Source organism: Phalaenopsis equestris, unplaced genomic scaffold (assembly GCF_001263595.1).
Source record: "Phalaenopsis equestris unplaced genomic scaffold, ASM126359v1 Scaffold000354, whole genome shotgun sequence".
Classification (NCBI taxonomy): Eukaryota; Viridiplantae; Streptophyta; class Magnoliopsida; order Asparagales; family Orchidaceae; genus Phalaenopsis; species Phalaenopsis equestris.
This window is the reverse complement of record NW_018164796.1, coordinates 209488-227817: the sequence shown is the minus strand read 5'-3', so window position 1 is coordinate 227817 and position 18330 is coordinate 209488. Positions and strand designations below refer to the sequence as shown.

At 36.8% G+C, this 18330-nt stretch overlaps 1 protein-coding gene across 2 annotated transcripts in view; it reads right to left on the bottom strand.

The window, feature by feature from the left end:
• LOC110026177 (SH3 domain-containing protein 2-like) overlaps positions 1-11020 on the bottom strand; it is an 11786-nt gene extending 766 nt beyond the window's left edge. Inside the window, exons 1-9 of one of the 2 annotated variants that reach the window (XM_020727030.1) lie at positions 10871-11020; positions 9311-9433; positions 9172-9241; positions 8948-9099; positions 2652-2753; positions 1841-2041; positions 1410-1472; positions 1013-1195; positions 365-439 (exon numbers count right to left, since the gene is read on the bottom strand). In XM_020727030.1, coding sequence (XP_020582689.1) covers positions 365-439; positions 1013-1195; positions 1410-1472; positions 1841-2041; positions 2652-2753; positions 8948-9099; positions 9172-9241; positions 9311-9433; positions 10871-10918 — 1017 coding nt within the window. In that variant the 5' untranslated portion in view covers positions 10919-11020. Of the gene's footprint in view, positions 1-364; positions 440-1012; positions 1196-1409; positions 1473-1840; positions 2042-2651; positions 2754-8947; positions 9100-9171; positions 9242-9310; positions 9434-10621; positions 10829-10870 lie in introns of those variants that run through there. The other variant, XM_020727029.1, reaches the window with a different exon arrangement.
• Between the last annotated feature and the right edge of the window lie 7310 nt (positions 11021-18330).

The window sequence follows — 18330 nt, the reverse complement described above, 5'->3', positions numbered from 1 at the left end:
ACGGCTCGTGTCCGACTCTTTAACAAAAGGAGCCGAACACGAACACACTTTATGAGCTCAAAATATAAAAGAGCCGACACGAGCGAGCCTAGTTTACACCCCTATAGGTATGTAAATATATAAAAATTGTGTGGCAAGCAAGTAATACAACTTTTTAAGTCTAATATAAAAATGATTATCCCATTCTGGACCATATTTTTATGAATCTGACAAAGTTGGTTTTTTCCTCGAACAAAAGAGTCAATAAAAGCAACAAGTATATTATGCCAAAATCTATGATAACATAAGCAAAAAAAAAACAACAGGAAAAAAATGACGCCATTTTAAAACAGTATAACAGCATAAGCAATGAGCAACAAGATACCTTTCTGACAACAATGCAGTCCCCGGCTGACAAACTAAGCTCCACATCTGACTCAGCCCGAAATGAATGCATGGCCTTATGCTAGGTGTCTAAAATTGCCTGAAAAAAAAAAAGGAGCATTTACATACATACCACACAATTCCTATGTATTTACATTTCTAACGCCTAAACTTTGCTTTTTTACATTTATGCTACCCAAAACTTTTAGATCACAACAAAAATACCACCATTTTAACTCTTAAAAAGTGAAATCTAAATGCATAAGTAAGGGGGTTTGCATGTAAAAATTGAAGTTTAGGTATTAGACATGTAAATACATGGGAATTGAGTGGTATGCTTACAAATCTTTCAAAAAAAAAAAAAAAAAGAAAAAAAAAATGTAAATCTTCTAAGAAAATTACAAGGAGGCATTTACATGCATAGCGAACAATTATTATATATTTACATATCTAAACTTTCATGTTTACACACATAGCACTCAAATTTTAATATCAGATAAGAAATAACATTACTAGCACTTCTTAAAGTACTGAAGTGTTATATATGTAAAAATGAAAGTTTAGGTGTGAGATAGGTAAATACATAAAAATTGTGTGCTATATATGTAAGTTTCCCAATTACAAAATAAGATAAATTTAAATGAGTCACCTCTCCCAAGAAAAACTCAATGGAATCAGATGTTCCATCAATGGCACCTGAAGAAGGGATGCCATTGACTTCTTCATATGAAGGAGGCGGCGGCATTTGGTTTTCTATGACTGGAGCTGGTGATACTCGACTTGGTGATGCCAGATTTGGCGATGCTTCTACTCTCTGGCGTTCAAGCACCATCTGACAACCGAAACCTCATGTGATCAACAGGGGGTTTATATGGTACTTGTGTTATAAAAATTATTCATTGAAATATAAATGAAACTGTCATTCCTGAATTGGAGGTAGGGCTGTCTAAAAAGCTCGTTATTTGTGAATAATTTATGTTCGGCTCATTTAAAATTGTGAAAAAATAAAAAAAATAAAATGAGCAAACTATAACAGCGACACTCACCTCTCCTTCAAGCTGCTCAAGGATTTGTACTATCCTTTGATGGTAAATGCGTTCCGCTTCAACCTTCAGTGATGACAGAGCAAAAGAATCCGTAATATTTGAGAATTTAGGACTTGTTTTGGATCACTTTTGATTTTTGTTTTTTATTTTTTTGTTTTTGTTTTTTGTGTTTTATTTTAAAAAGCATTCTTTTTAATACAGTTTTTGCATATTTTTATTTTTTATTTTAAAAAATAAACCAACCAAGTTTTTTAAAACACTCAGAACCATCTAAAATTTATTTTGATTATTTTAAAAACATTTGAACATTTTAGAACATATTTAAAAAAACATAAACAAAACCAAAAAAAATATATAAAAATCAAAATTCAAATTAAAAGTGATCCCAAACGAGCTCTTAGTTTATTTAATTAAGTGAGGGAATACAATACCATTGCAATGATCCTCTGTAATGTTTGCTTCTGTTGTTGAACTTCAACAGTAAGCATTGCTGATGCTGCTTCCTTGCCAAGGACTTTCATGTTTGATTTCAAATCATCTAGTTTAGTTTCAGCAGCTTCCAACTTTGCAATATTATCAATATTTCCAGGTACTTCCTTCGCTCTTGCCCTACGTTTTGAAACTTCAACTGCCTGTAAGAAATTTAAAAGGGGAATTTACACATGTAGCAAACAATTCTTATGTATTTACATGTCTCACACCTGAATTTTCATATTTACATACATGGCATTCAAACAAATGAATGCAAGTTTCCAGCTGGGAAGTGAATTACTGGGAATCAAATATATCAATCAAGTAAATGTTAATGTTAGAATTTAAGCGAGACCTAATTTATATCTCCGACAAAAAAATGTATGGAACACAGCTGAAATTTTATATTATCAATTGTCGTGACTGCAGATTTCATTATGATTGTATAGTTTTACCACCCAAATCACTTGAATGGAAAAATTATGAAAGCAAGAAAATACTGTAAAATCTCCAAATTACTTATAAAGAAACAACCTAATTTATTATAACAATTCAAAAATAAATATTTCAAACACAATCATGCAGTGCATATGTTAGCACAAACAAATTCCAACATAATTCAACAAAGAAAATCCTTACATAACAGGAACAACTCTTAAGATAAATGTTCTCCAAAAAACTTACCAATGATGAGATATTTACGGAGGCGGGCCAAGAAACTCTAATTTCACATCAAATTATAATGTAGTTCTAAAAATATTACATTTATACCTGAGCTTCAGCCTCTTGATGCAGTCTGCCATAGCGCTGAGCAAGATGTCGAGCATCCTCCAAAGGAGCACCCAGTATCAATGCTCTTAAAGGTTCAGCAACCTGGGAATGAAATAATTTTATTATAAATAATTAAATAAGACAATAAAGCTCAAACTGAAATGTGACAAAGGGTAAACGAAGCAACTAAGATATATATTTGTTTTAGATCAGAAGACCTTACAACAATAAAATAATTGTGAGCGGACTGGTAATTTTCATAGTGCATCAGAAATGAAACCAGAATAGCTCGGTAAGTATGAGAACTCAACACCCATATTAAAGTATGTACCATGGACAAAAAGCCAACTACACTTAAAAGAATGTTCTAGTCAAACACAACCGACTAATCATTTAGGTGAATTCCACCAAAAGCTTGTCACTTCTAAAGAGAGCAAAGAGTCAAAATAGTGTCCTGACAACTTATATAAGGTCATATTAGTCCTAGAGTTTATAAAACGTCAAATAAGTCTCCATATATTTTTAATATGGGCTGAAATCAATCCCCAAGGGTGACTATTTCAGCCTCTATTAAAAGAGTCTGGGGACTAAAATGGCTCCTTATAAAAAGTCAGAGGACTATTTTGACACTTTTCTACTTTCCCTCTATTAAAAGAGTCTGGGGACTAAAATGGCTCCCTACAAACTATTTTGACACTTTTCTACTTTTTACTTTCAAAAAATATGCAAGAAGCTAAAAATTCAACTCCAGTAAAGTGCAAGTTCTACTCGGAAACTAAATTCATTAATCATCATGGAATCTTCTCATCTCAAATTATTTAACTGAAAAATCAGGTCTATGGAGCGACAATTAAATGATGGAATAAATTCGGAAAAAAGTAAAGAGAAATTTTGACGAGACAAGCTATCAGAACGGTTGGATATATATTAGATAAAAACTTAATTTATCTGGCAAAGATGGTACAGAGAAAATTTGATGAGACATGCTAACACAAGGGGTAGATATAGATTAAATAAAATAATAATATATCTGGCAAAGATGTATATTTCTTATATAACCTAAGTATTTCAACTCAGCGCAGAAGCCCTGATTTCAACGTGAAATTCTTGTTTCAAATAATGCTTGTAAAAAGTCATTCTAACCTCACATTTTGTTACACATAACTGATCCCACTAAAGCATATATGACATTTTAAGATGTGTGCCCCTCTTTTATTTGATAGCAGGATTGAATTTTTGTAGGTACACCATCTATTTCATGTTTCGTGACTACTGCAACATGGACTAAAGGTGCGTTTGCGAACACTTTATAAGTGTTTTTTGTTTTGAAAAACTGTTAACAGATGTTCGGGAGCCAACATTTCCCATGCTTTTATGATAATCTCATTTTGGAAATGGGGATTCTGCGAATGGCAGTGCTGAGCTCGGTTTCGTGATTCTAATCGCAGTCTGGATTCGTAATTACCATCTTGTCTCTCATGAATTCCGTAATTGCCTCGTTTTATCCTAGATATTAAAATACCCTCTTCTCCCTCCCTTCGGCTTCGCTGTGGGCAAGTAATGTTAGGGCACATTTGCAGTCCTCTTCTGCTCTTTGCATTCGCTGCGTCTCTTTTTGTATGTATATCTAACCATAACCTCCTTCCGTGTTTTCCTCTATGGTGGTGGTTTGTTGTTTCTTGTTTTACCTATGTGATTGTGCCTTGGGACTTCTCAGTTTTCCTTTGTGGTAGTGGTTTGGTGCTTCTCCTTTAACCTATGTGGTAGTGTCATTGGGGCTTCTCAGTTGTCTTCTGTCGTGGTTGTTTGGTGCTTCTCATTTTACTTATGTGGTTGTGCTTTGGGGCTTTTCTGTTTTCCTCTTTGGTGATGGTTTGATGTTTCTCGTTATGCTTATGATGTCATGCCTTGAGGCTTTTCTATTTTCCTCTGTGATGGTGGTTTACTGTTTCTCTTTTTAATTATATGGTTGTGTCACTGTGACTTTGTTACGCCTGTAACAAGAATGATCTAGGAGGGACCGGTTGAAAGCCACCCAACCGACCTGCAGAAGAAGCAGGCCGACCGGTCTTATTCGTGAGAAAAAGCCGAGTGGCAATTTGCCGCAGCAGAAGGAAGCTGGGTGCAGGTGGGGTCCACAAATGCTTAATCACATACTCAAGAAGGAAACAATAAAAAAGTTTGGAGTGAAGGTTGAAAAGAAAAGTTTGAAATGTTGTGGGAGGATTCCATTATGAGGAAGAACCTAGTGTTTGTCTGTTTTATTCGTTATCTGCTGTGTTTTTCTTGTGATGTTCCTAGCGAAAACTAGGGTTGTGAAAGAGCCAACCCACCTCTAGAAATGTAGATCACAATTGTATCTTGCTTGTTTTCATTTGTTTTTCGTAAGAGCAACCTCCATTTGAGTTTTCTATTTATCTATTGTCGTTTCATCATGTTGTTTGCTGAGTTTTGGTTCCAGAGCATATCAAATTGGTATTAGAGCCTAGATCTTGGCGGGATAGCAACAAAAGAAAGTGGATGTGCTAGAAGAAGAGATAAGATCAGGAATGGAAGAGAGGGTTGCCACCATAGATGACATGTTTTCTTTCATTGAAAGTCATAAGAAGAATGGATTTGAGAGTATATAAAAAATGCAAGAGATGATGAACAAGTTCATGGAGATGCAATCCAAGGCCGTGTTGATCACTCCAGTTGCAAACCCTAACAAAGGTTTGATCAAAGAATCCTTAGCCAAGTCAGAAATGAAAGAGATCAAGGAAGAAGACAACGAAGAAGACATCATCTATGAACAAGAGCGTCCCCCCCAGGACTCCGAGAGGAGGGGAACTGAAGACTTCCGATTGAGGGTGATGGGCTGAAAGTTGGAGGGATGGTGTAAAAGGCACAAAAAAACACTATGGAGGAAGGAGGGAATAAGGATTAGGATATGTCTATGACCGTAGAAGGGAGTTCCACCCTAGATACACGAGGGGAAATGCCGGAAGAAGAGGAGGTTGGGGTAAAGATGCAAGGGTTAGAAAACTGAAGATGCCAATCTTCGAAAAGGAGGATGCACATGGGTGGGTGTATTGGGTGGTGCGATACTTTGCAATCAATGGGTTAACTGAGGAAGAGAAGCTCATTGACAGCGGGATTATGCTTGGAGGGAAAGACATTAGCGTGGTTTCACTAGAAGGAAGCAAGGTATACGATGCCTCATGGAAAGAGTTTAAGGATTGCTTCTTGAAGCATTTCCAAGCCATTTGGGAATGAGACATACACGAGCAATTCTATGCTCTGACTTAGGAGGGGACGGTTACGGAATATCAGGAGAAGTTCGAGCACTTGTCAGAGAGGTTGAGAAGATTTCTGCAACAGGGCTGGAAGAGAGCTTCTTGAAAGGCCTAAAGCCCGACATATGAGCAACCATCCACTCCTTCAAACCACGAGGATTGAGGTAAATGATGGAGCTCGCTCAGATGATGGAGGATAAAAAATAGGTGAAAAAGACTAGCAAATGTGGTAACACCGAAGGATTATACAAGAGCACCTTGATAGTCATGACACTAAGGACACCCAAGCTGTGTCATTTCAGAAAGAAACGATAAAGGAGAAGAATACAGGAACACATCCCGAGGGTAATTTCAAGCGCCTCACAAATGGATAAGTGTAGAATAAAATTGCAAAAGGATTGTGTTACCGTTATCGTTGTGATGAGAAATATGCCCCAGGCCACTGTTGTAAGGAGTGCGCCCTTTAGATTCTTTTAGTTTAGGAGGAGGATACAAAGAATGGGGAATCAGAGGAGGATGCGGTAAAGGAGCATTTGCATTTGGATGTGGCTGAGGTGACCTCAATTCGGTTGTGGAATTTACTCTGAAACACACCATGAAGGTTAGGGAGTAGACCAAGGAACAACCGATTGTGATGTTGATAGATAGCGGGGCCACACATAACTTTAGCTCAAATCAGTTTGCGGAGAAGCTAGGGTTGAAGCTGATGACTACAGGGAGCTTTGGCGTCATGATGGGTACTAAGAAGGTGAAAAAAAGTAAGGGAATTCGCAAGGAGTTGGTGCTCACACTACATAGCCTACAAGTGATGGAGGACTTCCTACCCTTAGATTTGGGTTGCGCATATGTAATTTTGGGGATGAAGTGACTACAAACGCTTGGGGAGATGAAGGTGATTTGGAAGTCCCTGGATGTGGAATTACAAGTGGAGGGTAGGAAGATGATGCTAAAAGGAGATGCTAGTCTAAGCAAAACTATGGTGTCGCTCAAAACCATAGTCAAGTCAATTCGAGAATCAAGGTTGAGCTACTTAGTGGAGTTGCAGAGCATTGAGAGGGTTCAAGATTCAGAGTTGGTAGAGTTTCTTGAAGGGGTCCAATAGCTCCTACAATAGTTTGCAAACACTTTCCAACAACAAAGTGAATTACCTCACCTAAGGGAGCATGAGCATGCTATTACATTAAAAGAGGGAGGGTGTTTTCCCTATCAGTGTCAGACCATACAGTTGTAGGTAGATTACCTCGGACATGTGGTGACCAGAACGAGGGTAGCAGTGGATCAGTATAAGATCGAGGCTATGGTTGATTGACCCTTACCAAGGGAGTTTAAGGAGTTGAGAGGATTCCTGGGTCTCACTGGCTACTATCGGAAGTTCGTAAGAGGATATGTCATAATAGCATGATCAATGACAAAATAGTTGAAGAAAGAAAATTTCAAATGGGGGGAGCAACAACATAGATATTTGAATAGCAGAAAAAGGCCATGACCAACATCCAGATATTAGCACTTCCAGACTTCAGTAAACCATTTGTGATAGAAACAGAAGTGTCAGGGTATGGATTGGAAGCAGTGCTCATGCAGGATCAGTTGTCGATAACCTACTTCAACTAGATTCATACGGCTACAGCGAGGCTAAAATCAGTATATGAACGAGAAGATGGGGATTATCTTGATCATTCAAAAGTGGCGACCCTACATGTTGGGATGACATTTTCTGGTTAGAACAAATCAAAGGAGTTTAAAGTATCTTTTGAAGCAACCGATGGTGACTGAAGAGCATCAAAGATGACTATCCAAGCTACTAAGGTATGATTTTAAGATTCAATACCGATCATAAGGGTTCACGTGATCATGGTGGTCATGGATCTCCTGAGTAAGTATGCACATTTCATTCCCTTGTGGCATCCCTACATTGCGGTCTCAGTCTCAGCGGTATTTATCTGAAAGGTTGTCTATTTGCACAGAGTACCAAAATCGATTGTTTAGGATTGGGATAAGGTGTTCCTTAGCCACTTTTGGAAAAAGCTATTTGGGTTGCAAGAGACAGTCCTTAAGAGAAGCACCACATATCATCCCCGGACTAATCTTCAACTACATAAAATTCAAAAGCTACATAAATTGACTCATGAGAATATCATTAGACAAAGTGAAGTAAATCGACAACAAGCAAACAAGAGTAGAAGGGCGATCAGTTTCAAAGATTTGAGAGAGTATGGATTCGACAGGAAATAGAGTTTTCCTCTGAGAAGACATGGGAAGCTCAAGGCCAAAGCTCATAGACCTCTCCGAATTGTGAAGCGTATTGATGACAACGATTATAAAGTTGATCTCATTCAATCTCATTGATTTGACTCCAGATTATGAAACCGAGTCCGAAACTTCATCTCATGAAGAATTCTCGACAACTTCGGGAGTACGACACAAGAGCTGAAATTGTTATACTTTTAATAGGGTGTCATACTTGTAATTAAGTTTTGTTTCTTAATTTTCTATTTTTGTTGAGGGCTTGCCTATATAAGGCTGCCTTGTATGTTAAAAGGGGGATAGAGAGTTTTTGATTGGTTATAATAACTTTCCCATATATTTCCAGGTTAAAGTAATCAGTATCCTGGAGTGACACCCAAGTGGTGATCAACCATTCTTCTTTTAGTTAATGCATTCTCACTTCCTTGAGATTTTCAGTCAAGCTTTTCTTCTTTTCTGAAATTTATGAAGAGCAGATTTTATGCTTAACCTTTTTTCCAGTATCATAAATCCTAAAAAAATGTGTGAAATTTAGTTAATATCTTGGAGGATTTTGCGAAGTCATTATTTTGGAGCCTTTTCATTATAAATAAAAGGCCCATAAGCATATAAAATTCAGTATCTAATTTAAAAAGAATTAAAAATTTCTCTCAATACTTGGGTATATTGTTGGATGCGGATCTTTCAAGCATTTCATATTTTTTGATATTTTTCAATAACTCCGTAGAATCTAGAAGCAAGCTTAAATAGAAAAACATGAAAAATATATAACTAAACCTGGGTGCCAAGAACTCTCAATAAATGTTCATGTTCCTTCACCATTTGTGTGCGTGCTCTAGAAAAGCTAAATGCAGCTTTAGTTAATGAGTTACTACTTGTGCAGGTATTTTCAGTACCATACTTTCTACTGTCTTCCGCCATCTTGTTACCTAAGATATTAAGATTATATAAGATAAACTCGAAAATTCATAACATAGAATTCTTTATCTTTATTCACATACCAATTTCTACTTGCTTCGAGCCTGTAACGATGTAGCCTTCCAAACCACGAACAACATCCCTTTGGAAATGCTGGAAAATTAAAGCACAAATTACAAACATACCTTTTAAAATTTTCATTGCTTTAAGCGGATTACCAACCTTGCATGAGCGGGTGGATGTGTAAAGCTTTTCGATTCGATTGTGCTGCCGAAGCTCCGCCTCATCTAAACTTACATTTTCAGAACTTCCAAACGAACCCCCTCCAAATTGTTTTAGCACAGCCTACTTGAATGCTCAGCAGAGAACAAGAATGTTTCATTAGGTCTATGTGAAAAATCTAAATCTTGTTCTCAAGGTTTCCATTGCAAAGTTTGATCAAAGAAGTAATTGTATTTTGAATTCCTTTTCTTCAGGGCCACGATCAGAGAATGATAATTGTAAATACTATGAAGGCAGGTAGATGATGACATCATGTACATTATTATCAAGAATCTCATGATTTCCAAGCAGCACTCAAATACTACAAGCAAGCTTAAATTACAATACCCATAAGATTTACAAAAATTTATTTATATTACATATCAAAGGCATCGGTATAATAACAGCATCTATAAACTTAAACTTATGTGCCTAGAGTAGCAATTATATATTCATGTGAATTTGTAGGACAAAAACTAAGAAAATAATGCCATGAGAACACTTGATTTATTGTGGAGAGATACCACAAATAGCACATAAAAGCAAAAAAAAGTATTTTAAAAATTGGCGAACAATCATATATCGAGCCAATCTGATCTCAAGCTAGCTTGATTTGATCCAGACAGGACTCAATTAAAACTCAATCCAAAATGGGCTAATTATATGTTTATTTAATCCAAGATCAATCTACAGCCAAAAACTGATTCTGCTTTTGAAAGATCCACAATCTTTGAGTGAAATTCACAATCCTACATATTAACAATCACCTCATTAAAATTTCAACCGTGTAGAATTTTCTTCATGTGAGAAACTTAACATAGTTCTAATGTACCTAAAAATACCATGTTTTAAAAGAACAAAAAATAAATATATAAATAAATGCTTGAAGATTAACATTGCAAGGAATTAACATTTCAGATGTATAAGAGAGCTTCAGAAGAATGTTGAAATAACGAATAGAATTGATTTAGTAAGAAATTAACAGCTTAAGAACTTGCAGATATCAGCTTTAGACTGAGAAGCTGTATACAATTGCGATCCTTCCAAAATGGATTTCACTAGTTGTCACGTTAGAGAACCAGCTTTAATTAAAAAAAAAAAACTACGCTTAGATTTAAATAATTCCAACCTATATACTTCATTTGATTGGCTTATTTTATCCATCTTCAATTACAAAAAAATATCAAAATCCTGAAAACGCCAATCTCCTTATTCCACAATTAAACCAGAAAGAGCAGAAAAGTCGATTCAAACACGGATCCATTAACAAACCTTAATTCCCAATTTCAACCACTTTCCTCCACTTTCCATCATGATGACTACCATCAACCGGATATGTTAGGCACTAAGTTAAACCAAATACAGATAAAGAAGTAAAAATCTTCAAGAACATGACGGGATTTCCCATGCGATTAAACCCAACATCTGGGATCAAAACCAATCCGATCCCAAATGCAACGGAATGAATTCAGGATTTCGAATCGGGGAAAGTACAGAATCGATACGGGGAGAAGAGGCCACCTGTTGCTGCCTGGCGACTTGATCCCTAAGCTTCCGGAAGGCTTCCATCCGTGATCACGCGATTGAGAGGATGAAGCGGGGATGAAGATCAATCGTCAACCTCTTCAGAGAGAGAGAGAGAGAGAGAGAGAGAGAGAGAGAGAGAGAGAGATGTGAATTTAGGACCGGTTGGCGATGCCGTGGAAGAATATTAAAAAAAAAATTCCGGGAAACTTTGAACTGACTTTGTTGCCTTGGGCTAATAAATTTTCATACCCATCGCACAATTTTTATATATTTATACATCTAACATCTAAATTTTCATTTTTATGAGTATAACGCTCAAATCTTTGATATTATTTATACATCTAACATCTAAATTTTAATTTTTATGAGTTTAACACTCAAATCTTTGATATATATATATGTGCATCAGATATATGTCAGCACAAATCTCAAGGAGATCCAACATTTTAACAAACAAAAAAGTATAACTAAGGGGGGTCCACTTGACCAGATGCAACCCTCCGAATTGGGGCTTGAGGTCGATTAGGTGTAGACCTATCAAACCAATGACTAAGTCAAATCTAATCGAGCAAGGGCATCGACCTACCTATCATCGCATCGCCAAGAATTGTCATTAACATAGCCCATGAATATCCCAAACCAACCTATTGTCCAGAAATGAGTAACCTATCAGATTACAGTGATTCATGCTCTGCTCGACAGTCTAATCTCATTTTGCAGACATAAACTCATCATCCAGGGATGAACGGTCAATAATCTCACTGGAATAACCAATCGGCAAAGCCGAGTCGATCTAGCCGATTTTGCCACCCTAAAAACCTTCAAAGTCCGACCAACAACCTCGATGAATCACATTCGAATGAGAAGGCCTTGCAAAACCAAGGCCCACAACGTTCAGTCGTCCGAGTCAGAGGATAGTAGAGTCGTAAGCCCATACATGTAAAAAAACTTATAATATCCTGTAACACACATTATGTAAGAATAAAAATTTTCACTTTCCTTTTTTTTCGTCGCATTCTCAATTCAAACTCTCGCTATGTCTTTCTTTTTTTTTTATCTTGATTCATTGTTGTCGCCTTCATTTTATTTGCATATTTACCACCCTCACGGCTATTTAGGGACAACCGACGCTCGGGCTAGGGCATCAAATGACAACCTCACATGTCGTGTTTCCCATGACAACTTCATTTCTTCGCATATTTACTGTTTATTAGGTTAAGTGTTACATATGTAAATCCCTCATTATTTCATAAATGAGATTTCCCCATATCAAAATAGAACAATTTTTTTTTAAATAATGTTAGTTAAAGTTAAATTTAATTAGGTTCATAATTTCTTAATTTTAAAAAAAGTATGATAATAATAATATAATGACAACATAATGATAATAATAAATATATTGATTAAGTTGCACCAAATGATTAAATAAGTTTAATTAAATAATCATTTATAGATTTTTTATACTCTAAATGATGTAGGATCACTGGTTGAACAATTGAATTCGTAGAAGGATCGTGTTTTACTGCCTCGAGGTAAGTAACTGTTTTTTCTTAGAGGATAATCATGCCCTTCCTAATTAGGAGCATTAATCCTTATTATTTATAGTAGATTCATAGTTATTTATATATGATTGTCAGTCATATTCTTGCTACTCCAATAATGATTTTGTACTGGTTATATGCCTCAATTATTGCTAATGATAAAATCACTTTTTACCTTAATTTATTAATATAAAATTTCTTGCATGTTGAGTTAATCTTACAATTATTATATATTTTTTCCCGCACTGTATGAATTTGCATACGCATATCACAAGTCTGCTTGAAATAACATACTTTTTACATATTTTAGCCGTGGAAAATTTGGTATGCTTGTGTGATGACATGTCGGTAGATCCCTTTTGGATAACCGGGCCGACGAGCCCATAGAGTGAAGACTCTATAGGAATTCATCGGGTTTCAATGAGCTGGTATTGATCTTCTCAGTTTCAGGGTGTCAGTTAAACTGATTCTATAAATATAAATAATGAAAAAAACTGAATAATAATAAACTTGATTTGAAACGATTAATTCTTATGATGGTTACCACTATTTTGTTGTTTTATGATGTTATATATGCATAGAGTAATCATATTTATTTATTATTCATATTGTATGCCCCATTTCTCAACTTTTATGCTTTAATAATTAGTTACTATTTATTGGGTTTGTTTGTCAACTCACTCCTTCACTTCTTACATGACATGTTCAATTCAATCACCAGCAGGACTGCCACCAACAGAGCATATTTGACAATTTTAGATTTGCTATTTTGGTTAATTTCAGTATTTGCTTTAGTTATTGTATTTTTTCTTTTGGGGTTCGAGTAGTTATTTCTTATTTTAATTTTAGTTTTGATTAGGGTAGTTCTTTTACTTTCTTTTTCAGTTGTATCAACGAACTATTCATTATGAAATAAAATTTATATCTATTGGTTACTCCTATTATTATTTGCATATAATCTTTTCTTTAAAAATAAAAACCAAGTTCAATTCATTTCATTATGCCCCGTGTTGTAGGGATGCACCGTCTTTTAGACCCAGGGTGTGACAGAGTGGTATCAAAGCCTATATTTTGTATTTAACATTCATTGCCTTGACATTTCATATCCCTTATCTTCTTAGGATTAAGTAGGGGTTGCCAATGTTCTGGCCCTCCCATCAAGCTCGTCCTCGTTGACTGAAGATTCCTTCGAGCTTCGGGTTATGTTGGAGCCTTTCTCCGCCGAAACGGAAACGGAGGGCACGTCGGTGAATCCTACGATCCCAAGAAGGGGGCAAAGAAGCGGGACCTTTGCACCAAACAACCATTTTCATAATTCGAGCCGCTTGAGTCATCCAGATGAAGCAGATGAAGAAAACCCTTACCATCAAGAAAGTGAAAGTGATGAAGTGTCGATGACACATCAATTCGGCTATGAGGGTATAGAAGAGGGTGATTTTTAAGTAAATGTGGATTTACCAAATATTGACGATCGAATGAATCTGGACGAGTTCATCAAGTGGCTCTAGACAGTGGAATATATTTTTTAGTACAAAAATGTCTCGCTTGACAAAAGAATAAAACTTGTTGCCATCAAGTTAAAAAAAAGTTTCTTTGTAGTGGGAAAATTTGAAGCGCCTACACAAGTGTGAGGAAAAAGGCAAAATCACTACATGATCCAAAATTAAAAGGGAGATGCAGTTCAAGTACCTACCAACAGATTATAGGCAAAATGTGTTCATGAGACTTCATCGCTGACAACTTAAATATCTTTTAGTAGAGGAGTATATAATAGTTCAAACAAGTTATATTAAAATGTAAATTAACAAAGCCCAAGAAAAACCATAGCTCGATATATTGGGCGTGTTGGGGGTGCGTAATTGCTAGTGAAAAAGAAGTCTAGAGCAGTATTATTAATGATGTGCTTGTTCCGAGGGGTCTCTGCTTCCCTAACCAGCATCCTGTTGATCCTGCTCAACCCACCAAAACTATTAGATCAATGAATCTCAACATGATAACTCTCGTGGAGGTTGTGACCTAGAATGTAAGCCAAACACTACAAGCTATTTTTGTAGCTCAAATTACACAACGACCCGAGCTATTCAGCAAGTCGTGCAACTAGAACTACTAACCACTTAACCAGTATCAGTAATGGCAAACCTAATCAACCAATGACGATGATCAATGTGAGTGCCATGGATTGAGTGATGGACTAGTTTTTAAAGACATATCCTCCTACCTTCAATGACACGGTGAACCCGATCAATTCTGATGCATGGCTCCATGATATCGAGAAGAGGCTTTAAGGAATAAGTAACCTGAAGAATGTAAGGTGGACATTGCAATATTCTAACTACATGAAGGAGCTGATGATTGGTGGGAGAGTAACCATCACAACACTTTTGGACCAGACACAGAAATTTCTTAGGTGGATTTAGAGAGTTTGTTCCTAGAGTGGTGTTTTTCTATAGCGAATCGGGATAAGATCATGAACAACTTAAGCAAACTAGAAGAAGGAATGCGGTCCATTTAGAATGAGACACAGTTTGATAGGATCATCCATTTCATTGCTTTGATTAATCAACATGAAGATTAGAAGATCTACCACCTACTTGTTGGCTTGAGAGAGGATTTTCAGAGGTCCTATATGTTGTCAAGTGTATGAATTACAGAGTGTTGGTGGACCAAGCTATTCATGCAAAGATTAGGATCAATGTCTGTGAGGAAAAATGTGTTGGGAAGTGGAAGAATTTAGATACACGAGCGTTGAAGTTTTCAAAATAAGCAAAATCATAATCATAGGCGCATAGGTAAAAAACAAACCCATGATGTGTTCATTATGGGAAATAACATTCTAGGACTAGTAACTCTATTGCCATGAAATACTTCAGCTATTATGGTACCAACCATAAGGCTAAGGATTATCCCCTTAAAGTACAAGATCAACCATACGTGACAAATACTTAGGGAAATAATTCTAAGTCTCATCACAAGAATAAGTGACAAAAGTCAAACGAAGGACAATTTTAGACACATCACATAAAGGGTCAAGTGAAGCATAATTATTTTCAACCTACACTAGCTGCAAAAAGTGGTGACATCTCAACTATATCAGCTCCATCCTCCTACATCATGGTACCAGCAGTACTAGCAACCTCAATAGTTGTCACTGATGTATCAACACCCTTTAATGGTGCAATACCAATCTCAGTGATCTCAAGCTCCGGAGCACCCAAACATACAATTCCATCACGAGCATGTGTTATGACGTGAGAAAAATGGTACCAGCAGTACTAGCAACCTCAATAGTTGTCATTGATGTATCAACACCCTTTAATGGCGCAGTACCAACCTCAGTGATCTCAAGCTCCGGAGCACCCAAACATACAATTCCATCACGAGCATGTGTTATGACGTGAGAAAAAGCTCGTAAAGCTCCAAATGTGGTAACATGCGTTATCCTTATTTTAAAGAAACTGGTAAAGATATTATTTGATTATGATCCAACTCTTTTATTCTTATGAATCAAATTTGTATCTAGTGCATTTATTTCTTCATTACAATCATATCTATCAGTAACCCTACCATCGAGCTAACCCATGGTCCTTACTCAATGTATTTGTGATTGTGATATCATTTTCATGGCATGCATATGCCTGTCACTCTCATAGTATTCTCACTAGCTAAGTTTGATGTAATCATGGGTATGGACTGATTATTTACAAATCATGCAATCATAAATTATCGTTAGAGGCAAGTGAATTTTTGTATACCTGGCTCAGTTCCTTTTTTTACATTCAGGGTACTAGAGGAGTTATTTCTAGCCTAATTTTAGTACATGACTTATAAGTTGATCTCTCATGGGTGTGCAAGTTATCTAGCCCATGTGGTAGACTTTGAGAAACCTAGTGTTAGCTTAGATAGTGTTCCAGTGGTTCAAGAATTTTCTGATGTGTTTGTTTACCTCATTTTTGGTCACATAGAACTCACAAAAGCATCACCACTTGGGTCAGTGCAGCCACATTGGACAAAATTGCACTTGCCCATTTTTTTTGCCTGGTGTGTTTACGCCATGCCTAAGCTTGACCATGTCGGAATGTTCCTTGGTGTGGTCACACCTAGCCTGGGTGTGACCACACCCAAATTTTCTTAGTCTGGTCATGCCATCCCTTGACATGACCGCTCCAGGTATAACTAGAATAACCAATCCATGTGGCCACTTCTCTTAACATGCCGGTGATATGCGACCTTCATCAGTGGCATTTCGTAGCTCATTAACGATCTCGTTCATCTCTATCGTCGATGTGCCACCTAAACAAATGGCCAAGAACCCTTAGTCATCGCCTTCCCTAGCTTATAAATATGTCATCTTTAGTGTGTTGGCATCAATTTTTGGATGTCATAGGTGTAGGGCGTCCACCTGTGATCGACGAAAAATTAGTTATCACGCCACACATGAATTTACCCGATCGTGAACGAAGTAGTCCAAGACAATCCAGAACGACAAAATGGACTGCACAGTCGCGTCCGGGACGTTGATTTTGCCTAGGGGAGACCCTCATTGTATTGTGAGGACGTGTTCGACGAAATCGTGCGAAGAGCTTGTAAGGATAATAATAATATCCAAAAGTCAACTAAATTTTTGTACATCTAATTCATCTGTGAAATGTTATTTGAAAGAAAGATTCAAATGCATGACGTTTAATTCCAATATATATATATATATATATATATATATATGCAAAAAAACCCTTCTCTCTCTTGGTTAAAAAAACAAAAGCAAGCTCTCACCCTCTGGATCGCGACCAACCGCGAAACACCCTCTCCCATTCGTGAAAACTGCCGCCCTGCTCCGAATCCGCCGACCGGCAGTCTTTGCCGGTGACCACTCGGCTTCAGCCTCATCTTCTCGCGTCGGTAACTCTCTCTCTTTTTTCTTCTCCTCCTTTTTCTTCTTCTTCTTCTTCTTCTTCTTCTTCTTCTCTCTATAGATTTTTTTTTGATCCTTAGGATGTGGTCAGTAAAGTGACCCCGTCCAAGTCATACCATACCAAAACACTAGACCTAGACTTACCCTCTCTTGGATACTAGGTTGATGCACTTTTTGTTAGATGGTGTGGTAGGCTAGGATTTAGAATGCTAGGTAGTTTTTTTGATGTCTGGCTATTGTTCTCTATTGGATTGGTTGCCCTAGCCAGATATCTTTCTTTTGCATTGTGTTTGTGGTGTGACTGCATGTTGCATATGTGTGTATGGGTGGTAGTGTGTTAGGGTGTTCTTTTGCAGGGAGCCATGCCTATTTATATGCATACACACAGGTACCGCTATTGGGGGAGAAAGTAATGATTTATGATCCTTTTGCTTGCTGGTGCTATTAGCTCCCCCACCTTTAAGGCATGGCTCATGATACGTTATGTGCATGTGAGTTTTCCCGCTGACACTCATTTTCATGCAGGATTGAGTCTTTTTCTTTTCTCTATGTATTTTTAGAGTCTAGGAGAGTCCTGTAACATAAATAAGGCCACGGGTTCCGAGACATTAGCGCGGGAACCATGTGGAGGGGACCAGGAGCAGATGCTCGTGCTTCGTATCTTAATTCTGCATTTTATATTGATGTATAGAATTAGGACCGGGCATGTATATGCGGAGTCCGACTGTCCTTTTCTTTTCTGGGATATGTTGTATGTGTTGCCGACCCAGCGGCACCAGCCTGTTTATTATTTTGGTTTGAATTGCTTTGCTTTTTTTGCATCATGTTGCATGTCTGCACTTGCACGTGTTTTCCTTGTTTTCTTTATGTGTTTTATATTAGATTTCACGATATTTTATCTGAGTTTTTATGATACAACATAGGCTCATTAAGGACTCTAAAATTGTAATTTTATACAAAATCCTAAAAAAAATATTCAATATAATTAAAATTTAGGATTAAAA